Source organism: Podarcis melisellensis (genome assembly GCF_964234715.1).
Source record: "Podarcis melisellensis genome assembly, chromosome: 2".
Taxonomy (NCBI): domain Eukaryota; kingdom Metazoa; phylum Chordata; class Lepidosauria; order Squamata; family Lacertidae; genus Podarcis; species Podarcis melisellensis.
In genome coordinates, this window is record NC_138529.1 from 70,469,437 (window position 1) to 70,480,834 (window position 11,398).

Sequence of the window (11,398 nt, forward strand, 5' to 3'; positions counted from 1 at the left end):
TGGCAGACCAACACGGCTACCTATCTGTAACTTGATAAGGAGATAAGCTTAAATTTGCAGAGATGCTGTAGGAGGACTAAGCTACAGCCGGCTGCTCTATTTACAAACTGAGTTCTAAGCATAACTCAATGGCTTGAACTTAACCTCCCAAACAGTCAAGAGTCAATGTTAGAAGAATCAGTTCATAGTCTGAAATGCATTTAGGCCACAAGCCACAAACCTAACCATTTAAGAATGCTGGTTTTCAGAAAAATAAGGTCAAGCATTAGGCAAGATTAGCAGGGTGCCTTAAGGTAGCTTGCTTAGCAGAGCAGCACAAAGACAGAAGAGATTTACTTTCATTTAGAATCAACAGGGCCTACCAGTCCCTTCATTTTAGCGGGTGATGATCCGCTACCAATTGACAATCAGAAACAGAAAATAAAGTTCTGGGACTTACAAATAATTTTATTGAAATTTAACAAAATTCAACAAATGCACTTCAAGGCAGAGAAACAAACCATAAATATTTTACACATTTGCCTTCAGGGTTCCTATCCGTATGCTATAGGAGCAGGAAGTGTAGTGCTAGTGGGTTTGGGTCTTCTACACAACCACATATGCACAGAAGAGTAATAAAAAAGGAAATAGAACTTTTTGCTTGTTCCAACAATAGTGATAATATATATATTTTATTTACACCAACTTTCACATTATCAGCATCCTGTATAAAGCCGTCTTCCCCGAGCCTGACAACAGCTGCCACTCTCAAGAGAAATGGGGCTGCCAGAAAGCACAATGAGAGGGACAGTATCAGTAGGATTATAAAATCCAGGAAGTCTTAACTGCACAGCTACAGTCTCAGTGGGCAAGCCAGCCTTTTAGAGAAATGGATTGAAAGCAGCTGCCGGTAGCTCCAGGGAGTCTGCTACATCTTAGGAGAAATTTCAAGCTAGGCAGAAAGGAAGCTTTCTCTGGGTACGGGCTCCATTTAGGTTCCAGTAGGAGGGAGGTCCCCAGCAGGATGGATATAAGCACTAGAAGTGAGGGGGAAATGAAAGCCAACATTGCACAGTTCTTTTCTGACCACAGGGTATTTGCTTGCTCAAAACCAAGACAGCTAATGAAATAACATAAATTGGGTATTTTAGGAAATTGCAAACGGTGTCACCACCGAGCCTTTCACTCCCAGTATCTCTCATGACTATCAAGTCCCATGTATCAGAGAAAACTCTCGTGTGAAGATACAACAAACAACCCTCACATACAGCAAAGTGCTTCTTCTTGAACTAGCTGTGGGGCAAAACTTCTAAACGGCAGGCTTGATATCTGTTGTCAACTATACTGTTCAAGAATAAGGAAGCCTCCTCCCACTGATTTCAGCCTGCAACTCGTTAAGCACAATAATGCAGAGACAGAGCTTTGCTTTCCAATGAGTGTTGCAAACACACCTCCACCCCCGGGATGCTCTTGTTTTGGTAGTGGACACTCCCTTCGCCAATGAAGGATAAAGATGCCAGCTTCCCATCATTACCCAAACGAGATTCAACCGAAAGATAAGTGACACATGAAGATGGAGGATGGAAATATGACACGGGGCCAATGCCAATAGTTTATGCTCTTACCCTTTTATGGTTAACTGTATAGTTCTACACCTGCATAGTAATACACAAGTTCTGCATGGAAGAGCAGCTGCAGCTCAGGAAGCCACCGTGCACTAAGGAACAATCCTAACATACAACTCTCGACATACAGTTGAAAGGGTGACAGCGAGGCAAATGTGACAGTCACTGAATAGAGAGCTCAGTCAACATTGCCACTTAAACTCCACCCTGTTTCTAACCTGATTCGTAGTGCTTAAAAAGGATTCCCATGTAGGTGCAGAGATGACACAAACTTATTGATGCTGCTGGCAGGCACAGCTTTGCACCAGCAAATTTAAACTAGACATTGAGGTAGCAAATGCCTGAAGTGCTCAGAAAGGCAATGACATGCTCCGGGGAGGAAAATATGCTGTGCAATGAACCAACTCTTACAGCTAACTCGCCCACAGTTCGGTTTTAAAGCTTTATATAAATTCTGAGAGTTGGCAGAAAAGGCAGGCAGGCAGGCATTGCATATGAAACCGTCTTCAAAAGATAAAGAGCGCCTCTGACAGGGTTTTGCCTGTTCAGTTTTCAGCAGCAGGTAGCTCTAAATCTTAGAAGCAAAAACTTGGGAAGGAGAGGCAGGTGTACCACTTCAAGTTTGGGAAGTGGCCCTACAAACCAAACATTTCACATTCATACATTGGGGGAAAGGGTAGAGCCCTCCCAAAACACATAGCCTTCCTTTAAAGTGTGCTGCATTCTCCCATATCAGGCAATACCTGGCCCAATCCAAAGAGTCAAGGAGACTGTCAAAGGAAGATCACAGTACATTATTGTTTTGTTTTGTTTTCCTTTGGAGAAAGGGGCAGGGGAAGCATACAATCAGGTTGGTAAACATTTTGATCAAAGAAACGTAAGTTGCCTTAGTGCCAACAGCAAAACCTAAGGATTAAAAGGACAGTGTTAACTATTTCTGTTTTAATTGGGGGGGGGGGGAGAGAGAAATGTCAGCAGTAAGAATGGAGTGGGGAGGGAAATGGCAATCTGCCTTGCACTCTCCATTTTTACTCAGAGTAGACCCACTGAAATTAATTACCATGACCAATTCACCATGGTCTATTAATTTTAATGGGAATACTCCCATGTAAAAGCCAGTTGAATACAACCCAGTCACAAGATGCAGAATCACAAGAAGGAAGTCTACTTTGGAATGAAACCAGAACCTGTTGACAAACGCCTTCTAAGAGGTGGCCTGTTTGGTAAGGCTCCACAGGAAAACTGCAAGCTCAGATGCTGCTGCCGCTGCTGCCAAAAGCCTCTACTGATGTGCCACAGCATAGGAAGAAGTCAGTGGAATTTTCCAAGCAGTGAAGTTGAAAAAGACACTGCCTGCAAAGGAAATAGTGCAACTCACTAGGAAGATATTAGAGAGAGGGGGAGCAAGGCTTGCACATCAGTCTGTTTCAATAGGGAACCCTGCCTTGGACAACTCTGTTAGGTACAGCTCTGTTATCATCCTCCACCCCTCCAAGTACAGTACAGCATTAGGTTATTCAGTTATGTTACCTTGAGGAAAGGGGTGGAGAAGCACAAGCCGCTTACCGCTCACCTTTACTCTCATATACAGCATATAAACAGAAACTTCGTTGTCAGCATTTAAAGAATACTGGTGGGGAACTCAGAAAGCAGGCCACCTGGTCAGAAAAAGGTGCAGGTCGGTTCTCCGTGGTCTCAAGACACTTGGAATCTGTTGCCACCTAAGGCTGATAAAGGGATTTTACTCAATTCAGCAAGGGTTTTTTTTTTTTGAGCAGGTCACTAAACAAGGCCAAACATCTCACGTGACACAGGTCCTACCAACACACATCCCTAGCCAATGCTATTCCTGATTATACGATCCCATGATGCCGTCAGTGCCGTAGCCGTAGCCGCCTCATCCTAGCAGACAAGCTTCAGAGCTAACCATGCGTCTGTGCTCTTGATCCATCACTCTGAAGGGAGACGTGGCTGCCTAGCTTGGTTTACGTGAGGTACAGTAAAACTGGGCAGGTAAGGTGCCTTGATAGCACACACTGACAGTTCACACTGCCCTCCATGGCTCAGACCTCACAGATGATAACAGGGAAGTCCACATGTATCCGAGGGTGCTCCAGTTTCACTATGCCCTGTAAAGAGAAAGATGCAACAAGGATGAGATAATGCCACTTGAAAATCAGGCTAAAAATGATGTGCAATAAAGGGACATGGTGCCAGTCGAGTTAATACAGCTCCTTGCTTAATGACTTCTGTCCCAAAAGCCATACCAAAGCAACTGGGCTATTTGTGTTAGGTCATGGGTATGAACTCTACCTAGAAACTAGACAGGAACAAATTGAGATAAAGGATCAGAAAACTACATGAGCTGGAAATGTACGGCCAGTTACTTCAATACCTCAAGGACCGTCTCCCTCCATATGAACTGACCTGGACCCTGCAATCATCACCTGAGGTTTTCTTTGTGTGCTCCCTCCACAAAGGGCTCAGAGGGCAGCAACAAGAGAATGCAGCCTTTTCTGCAGTGGCTCCCCATTTTTGGAATGCTCTCCCTGGGAAGGTTCACCTGGCACCTTCAATACATATCTTCAGTCGCCAGGCAAAAACATTTTTTTTAAAGCAGGCCTTTGGCCAATTAAACATTCTATGGCCTTTTAAATGTGTTTGTGAGAAGGAAGTTAATGTTTTTTGTTTTTTGCTTTATTAGGTATTTATGTTCAACTCTTGCCCACCATGCCATTTTCCAACGGAAGCTCCTTCCCACTGCAAAGTTATTAGGTCCCTATACAGGTTTTGTTCTATAGGTTAAACAGCAACTGAGGAGGGGGGAAGAGGAGAGATTTGAACAGAAAAGGGTTCAGGGGAGATTTTTTAATACCCCCCCCCCTCCTCAGAATCATGGCATTTACTCAATTTAACCTGCCATCAATCATCTTTCATGCTGCCATCTACTTTGGCCTTAAGTAATTCAGATGTTTTCCATTCTTGCTGAATGCTAATAGAATGGAGAAAGTCGCCAAGCTTCCAATGGACTAGAAAGTAAACTCATCTGATTAAAGCAAGGCTAATAAGTGAGTTTATATGAATTTGGCCAAGTGAAAAAACTTGGATAATCACATCTTGGATTAACAAATGGAGATGCTAACAAGCTTCATATATCTGCCTTGTCCCTCCATATGCACAAGCAGGCAAACAAGCCAAGAAGCTGCAGTAAACCATAGTTTACAGATAGGTCAGGAGATGAAGGTTTAAAGTTGGCTTCACTGGAAACCATTAATCAACACTTCCCAGTTTGGACATTTAACAGGAAGCTATGTTTAACAATGGCCTGTTGGCTTGTTTGCCTCCTTGAGTGAAGGAGGAACAAAGCAGATATGTGCAAACATGCAAACGCTTGTTCATATCTCAGTTTATTAAGTCAAGATGTGGTAATCTAGGACACGCTGGCTGCATTCAGATTCTTCCAACAATAAATTGATTGGAAGGTATGCTACCTCCAAGTACTGCCGTATAAAACTAACTGGTCATGCATTAGTGGTATTTGACAAACTTGGTCCAGCACTTCTCAAGTGAATTATACGCCACAAGCAATATTGAGAGCCACAGCGCAGCAATGAAAATATTTCATCACTACTTTTACTTGAAAAATGGCAAATGCAAGATGTTATGGAAGCCTCTATAAGTCCATAATATTAAAGCATTAGCAAAGAACATTCCCACCCCCCATGATGCTTATAGAAACAGTAGCCACAGGAAGGTTTTTATAGTTAATGGCTATAAATAGCACCAGATAACCAGACTTGTACTTTCAATTGAACTATATGCATACCCCACGTTCCCTGGTGTGCTAGTTACAAGACAGAATCAAGCTGGTCAATGGGTCCACAATCAGGACGGACAGAAGAGTAACCTTTTGTCAAGGCAAAATCAAACCCAGGTTATGACAGCCATAACTGACCCTCCACACTTCCCATGCTTAGGTACATGGGTACAGTGAAGATTTTACACTTACTTCTATACAGACAGTTACCTTTTTCCTTATCTTCAGGATTGTAGTGCTCAACAAAAGGTGTCAGAAGCTCTTGAGATAGCACAGAATCATAGAACTGAAGAGTTGGAAGTGACCCCAAGGGTCATCTAGTCCAATCCCCTGCAATGCAGGAATCTCAACTAAAGCATCCAAGACAGATGACTATCCAATTTCTGCTTAAAAACCTCCAAGGAAGCAGTGTCCACATACAGGACAGACAACAGAAGAACAAGCCTTCTTTATCCTTCTCTTCTCTCAAGTGCTGGATCATCATTAAGAGTTTCATTCAAGTGAGCCCAGAACCAACAGAACTTTACACATCATGTTTCCAGCATGAAATTCTACCATATACCAACCAGTGTCATCTACAATTTTACCAAGTCATCACAAGACATATTACTTTCTGACTAAAATTTGAGGCAGCGCTGCCTTGCCTTCTCTATAATGATAGGGAACCTTGTGACTCCCAAGAATCTGAATTTTTGTTGTTGATGCAAAACACTGTCCATTACAACTGCAGCTTTATTATCCACTAGTAGCTGTTATTTTCTCCTCTGCTCATTTACACAGCTATAGTCACCAGTATTTTGCACTGATTTTAACCAGAAGCAGTTCCACAAGCCTCCCAACACATCAGTTCATGTTCAGCAAGGCTTGCCTTTTTAGCCTCCTCTCATTCTCACTGTAAACTGATCGGGCAAACTCTACCCATGATTTCAGCAGGGGCTGAGACTCAATGAGCTACTTTAGACGTACCAAATGAAATGTTTGATTTTTCCTCTTCCAACAGCAGATACTCCCTCAAGCCATTTGAAACACAAATTCAAACTCTTGGGACCACAGTGCACAGTTCCATGGATCTAGGCCATGGGTGTTTACTACTATGGAGGGATCTTACAAGAACAACATTCGTACCTAACAGCAGTATTAATATCTATTTGGGCCACCTACACAGGTGTGGATGTACAGTAATTCATCCTAAGAATTAGTGCCCCAAGGTTGTAGAACTGCTTCCCTAAGGAAGCATGGAGCTGCTCTCTCTTCTCCTAAATCCAGACAGGGTACAAATTTCACCTACGTTGCAAATCATAGGCCTGCTAATTTATGCCATGATATGTAATCTTATTATTAAAAACTCGTATTGCTTTGTCTTAAATTACTTTGGTTCAATATGACTAATGTATTTGATCTAAGCTGACATGAGGTTGCAAAACAGCAGGATAAAATCATTTCAAACAATAATGAAATATTTATTATGTTCCCATCATTCATTACGAAATCCTCAATAACCCAATATAGAATGTTATGAAAGTGCTCATATTTACTACAATCCAGTTCCAGAAATGAGGCATCTGGGCCTTTTATCACTAGCTCAAAAGACAGAAATTCAAAGTGGCTGATGTTCTTTCAAGAATGTGACAGTTGCTGCATACAGGAACTTGAACAAGCATTTTAAAATTAGGTTGTTTTGTCACCATTAAAAAAAAAATCCCAGGGAAGGTTGACAAAGACTCCTAGAACTGCATCTGTAGTGATTTCAAGATGGCCAATACAGACACAACCATTGTTGCTGGACACGATGAAGGCTGGTACTGGTGTCCCCACAAACAATCAAATCCAGTATTTCAGAAGACAATACAGTGGTACCTTGGGTTAAGAACTTAATTCATTCTGGAGGTCCGTTCTCAACCTGAAACTATTCTTAACCTGAGGTACCACTTTAGCTAATGGGGCCTCCCGCTGCCGCTGTGCAATTTCTGTTCTCATTCTGAAGCAAAGTTCTTAACCCGAGGTACTATTTCTGGGTTAGTGGAGTCTGTAACCTGAAGCGTCTGTAACCCAAGGTACTACTGTACTATAAAGCTGGCATTGGCCACACTGGCAGGGGCTGATGGGAGTTGGAGTCCAACATTTGGAGGGCCTAAAGCCCCCCCCCACTCCACCCCTGCTGTAGACTAATGCAGTGGTACCTCGGGCTAAGAACTTAATTCATTCTGGAGGTCCGTTCTTAACCTGAAGCACCACTTTAGCTAATGGGGCCTCTTGCTGCCGCCGCGCTGCCAAAGCACGATTTCTGTTCTCATCCTGAAGCAAAGTTCTTAACCCAAGGTACTATTTCTGGGTTAGCGGAGTCTGTAACCTGAAGCGTCTGTAACCCAAGGTACTTCTGTACTATGAAGCTGGCAATGTAGAAAACCACTTCTATGAAAATTCAAAGGAATCACATGGGAATGACCAACGTGTGGGCCTCCAGATTTCTACGGCTCCCATCATGCCTGACCAGTGGTTACACTGGCTGGGGTTGATGGGAATCCAGAAATAGCTGGAAGACAGCAGGTTAGCTACCCTTGGTATAAACTCAGTGACTCTCTTGTTGCTCAGTATCCTCAAGTGTTAGCTTGAAACCACTTTGCAACAGCTCCCTTTTACTTCTGATTGTGTTACCTGAGGTATCAGGTTCTTGTGGATTCTTTTCAGCTTGGCACGCTTTCTCCCATTTTTGGTGACTATTGTCTCCTCATAAAACTCATGGGCAAGGTCACCATCCTCATCGTAATACATAGAGCTGCGAAGAAATGAAAAACATTTAGAAAAAGCTTCAGACAGAAGAAGCAAAAGCAGCTGCTTTTCAAATCTGCGACTAAGAGCTAGCAGCAAGCCAGCTAGCTGGCAGCTGTTGCTGCCACCCATTTGCTAGCTCCTCATCCCCTGCACTACAGTAAGGAGAAGGTTAATTGTCAGGGGAAATTCTGCACGGCAGTTGCCTAAAATGAGCAGAAACCATACTACTACTAATCAACCTACTCTCCCAACCAGTATTACCACAGGTCGCCCACCCCTTGCACTAATAGTTTACACAGAACAAATTAACTTTTCCACAAAACTCATAGTAAATGTTGTCCCATCAAACAGATGGCAATTCTTGAGATCATATTCCATCCCAGTAATAACATAAAAAGCTGTGTTCTATCAAGTCGGACCATCTAGCTCAATATTATCTACAATGACGGGCATCAACTTTCCAAGGCTTCGGGTAGAGATCTTTCCCAGCCCTACTTGGAGATCTTAGGAATGGACTCTGGGTCCTTCTGTATGCAAAACAGATGCTCTAACACAGTAACATTTCAAAGTATGTGCAGACACATATTGAAGACTACCTTACAAACCTGACTAATTTTTGCCAAGAGTAAAAAGAAAAGCACTTGGTGGAACTATTGAAGTGACAAGATGTCAGATACTCCTCAGGGAGAGAGCATTTGATTTAAAACAAGTTTATAGCATGGCAAAGCGTAGAAAAGTGTCATGGTTGTACTTAAGCAGAATGGGCATTTAACTAGAATTAATCATAATTAATCATAATGATTAATTTCTTAACATATTTATTGGAGGTAAGATGCTGACAGGATTGGATAATCACTCCTGCTACATAAATGCCAACAGCTCCTGACCAACAACAGAATGTTTAAAACGGTATTTCTGCCACTTTTAAACAACTGCCCAAAGCTTATGAAACTGGAATTCTGTCAAGTCTAAATTTAAACATTCCTCACTAACATACTCAACTGCTTCAGCAAAGCAGTGTTCAGAATTCAGTAACTTCTTTTCTTTGCTGTGTTGCCACATTCATAGCAGACTGTATGAAAATCCACAGGAATTCTCAGGATACATTGAGGGGGGGATGAGAAAAGAGAAAATAGCAAGAATGTGCAACTCAAAATGAAAATGACACCTTTGCTTTCATGATATAGAAATTGTGCAGCCAGTCTGCCAACAAAGGCATTTGATTCAACATCTGGCCAGTTGCCTAGCTAGAATGGAAATACAGATGCCAGTCATTACTTTGGAAGAAGGCAGGCATTCTGGCACAGCTGAAAATTTACTAATTTAAGAGCTGGCAAAGGAACAATAGTGCAAAAGGACCTAATGGAGGCACTATTTCCCAGCCACTAGAATGCGCTTTGTCACATTTCTTGCTATGCTAGTGACTTTACAAGCTCGGAATAAATCTAGGCTTATCCCCACAAACTGGTCCAAAAAACTTTCTAAATTTCTCAAAAAACACCTAGGTGGTTTTACAGAATGGTCTGTTGTTGCCAAATACTTCAGGCTGCAATTCAACATCTACATAAAAACAGTATCATCTGAGCTTTGGAGCAAAGAGGTGCTATAAACCAAATGTCAGGCAACAAGGAAAACAGAGCGTTAGACAGTCTTATCTAAATCCAGGAGGCATGCACAAGGAGATACTATTACCTGGAAGCCAATATTCAGTAGCTGAACATTGCCCCTACCTCTATGAAACCTCTTTGCACCACGATGGCGCGCAGAAAACAAAATCTCGCCCTTTGCCCGGCAAACTCTTCGGGCACCTCAGCCTTAGAGAGACCAGCAGAAGGCCGGCAGAGCCCTTTAACTACCGAACTTGCAACATGCGCCCACGAGGCTTTCTGCAAGGGGGAGGGAGAGAGCGAGGAGGAAGACTCCGGCGGGTGGGGGGAGCTGCAAGCGGCACATGAACTTGTGCTGGGGACCCATGGGCGCAAGGGAGGCTTCAGAAAGCGGCCCCAGAAGCGCCAGGCGGAGCCTCTCCCGCGGGAAAGAAAAGCCCGCTTCCTCTGGCATAAGGTCAGCGCCGCATCTCCGTCCAGTGGATGAGGCAGAGACTCGGATGGGGCGGACGCAAGGGGAAGGAACCAGCCTGGCCAGTCCCTGCGTCGCACCGGGGTCAGGGGTTAGGAAAGCGGACGAGCACCGGGGAGGGTTGAGATGGAGCCCCGCCGCCGCCTCTGCAAGGTCTACGGGCCGGTCAGGGCGGCCTCCCTCCCTCGCGGCTCCCTCGGCGGCAGCAGCAGCCGGCTTTGCTCTTACCCGCGGCGGGTGAAGACGAAGGGGGTGGCCGAGCAGAGTCCCCGCGCCCGGGTCAGAGCCTGGTCTCCGCCCGGCCCCTCGGAGCCGCCCGGCCCGCCCGAGCCGAAGGGCCAGAGGCCCCGGGACTTGGAGCCGCTGGCGCCCATGGCTCAGAGCGGCCGCATGGCCGGGAAAGGCGAGCGGAGGGAGGGTGAGGAGCCTGCCGGTGCCTCCGGGGAGGCTGCTGGCAACGGCACCTTCCCCGCACCGGAAAGCTCCGCCCCTCTCCCGGCGACGCAACTTCCAGGTCCGCCGCCTCCGGAAGTCCGCTTCCAAAAGAAGGTCGAAAGCGCCGCTCTGTATTGGGGCCGCGACGTGACGCAACTTCCGCTCCCCTGTGGAGGTGAGAGCGGGCTGCCTATATAGGGCGAGAGTGGGTGGGGGAAGCAGGATCTGTGTTCTCAATAGGACGATTGAGACCGACAGCTATAATACTTCCATCAGAGTCCAGTGCTCAGAACTACAGTTCCAACACACCTCTAAGCAAGTGGCGATAGGATGACTGGCCTCCATTAATGCAAATGCTGCTACAAGCAGACTGATGCAAGTAGCGAGATCAGTATGTGAGCTGGTTTCCAAACAAATTACCTTTCTGGTAAAAAGAAACTGTCATTCAAGAAATTCAGATTACCTATATTAAATTATTTTAACAAAGAAATACCCAAATTTGCAGTCCTACTTATTTGTAGCTTCAGTGGCCTCACTGGTACACTTCCAATTTCTGTTATGTATGCTTTTATGCTGCAAAAAGTTAAGTCAACGGGACTTATTCCTAACTAACATGTTTATGAACAGGTGCAGTGTGATGCAACGTTTGGGGAAAGGTGAAGCCAAAAATGACTTAAAAGTCCATAGCATT

At 44.5% G+C, this 11,398-nt stretch overlaps 1 protein-coding gene across 1 annotated transcript; it reads right to left on the bottom strand.

The window, feature by feature from the left end:
- Window positions 1–426: 426 nt before the first annotated feature.
- On the bottom strand, window positions 427–10,784 carry TUSC2 (tumor suppressor 2, mitochondrial calcium regulator). The gene is made up of 3 exons (XM_081900910.1): window positions 10,501–10,784; window positions 8,077–8,197; window positions 427–3,733 (listed from the first exon to the last, which is right to left on the bottom strand). Exons 1-3 carry the CDS (start codon window positions 10,644–10,646, stop codon window positions 3,668–3,670), a joined length of 333 nt encoding a protein of 110 aa, XP_081757036.1. The 5' UTR covers window positions 10,647–10,784; the 3' UTR covers window positions 427–3,667.
- Window positions 10,785–11,398: the final 614 nt, after the last annotated feature.

Excerpts from the sequence above, each read along its gene's own strand:
- TUSC2 (XM_081900910.1), bottom strand. The coding sequence starts at position 10,646 with ATGGGCGCCAGCGGCTCCAAGTCCCGGGGCCTCTGGCCCTTCGGCTCG. Across the intron at positions 8,198-10,500 it reads TTCGTCTTCACCCGCCGCGG|CTCTATGTATTACGATGAGG; the intron begins GTAAGAGCAAAG and ends ATTTCTTCGCAG. Across the intron at positions 3,734-8,076 it reads ACAAGAACCTGATACCTCAG|GGCATAGTGAAACTGGAGCA; the intron begins GTAACACAATCA and ends TTCTCTTTACAG.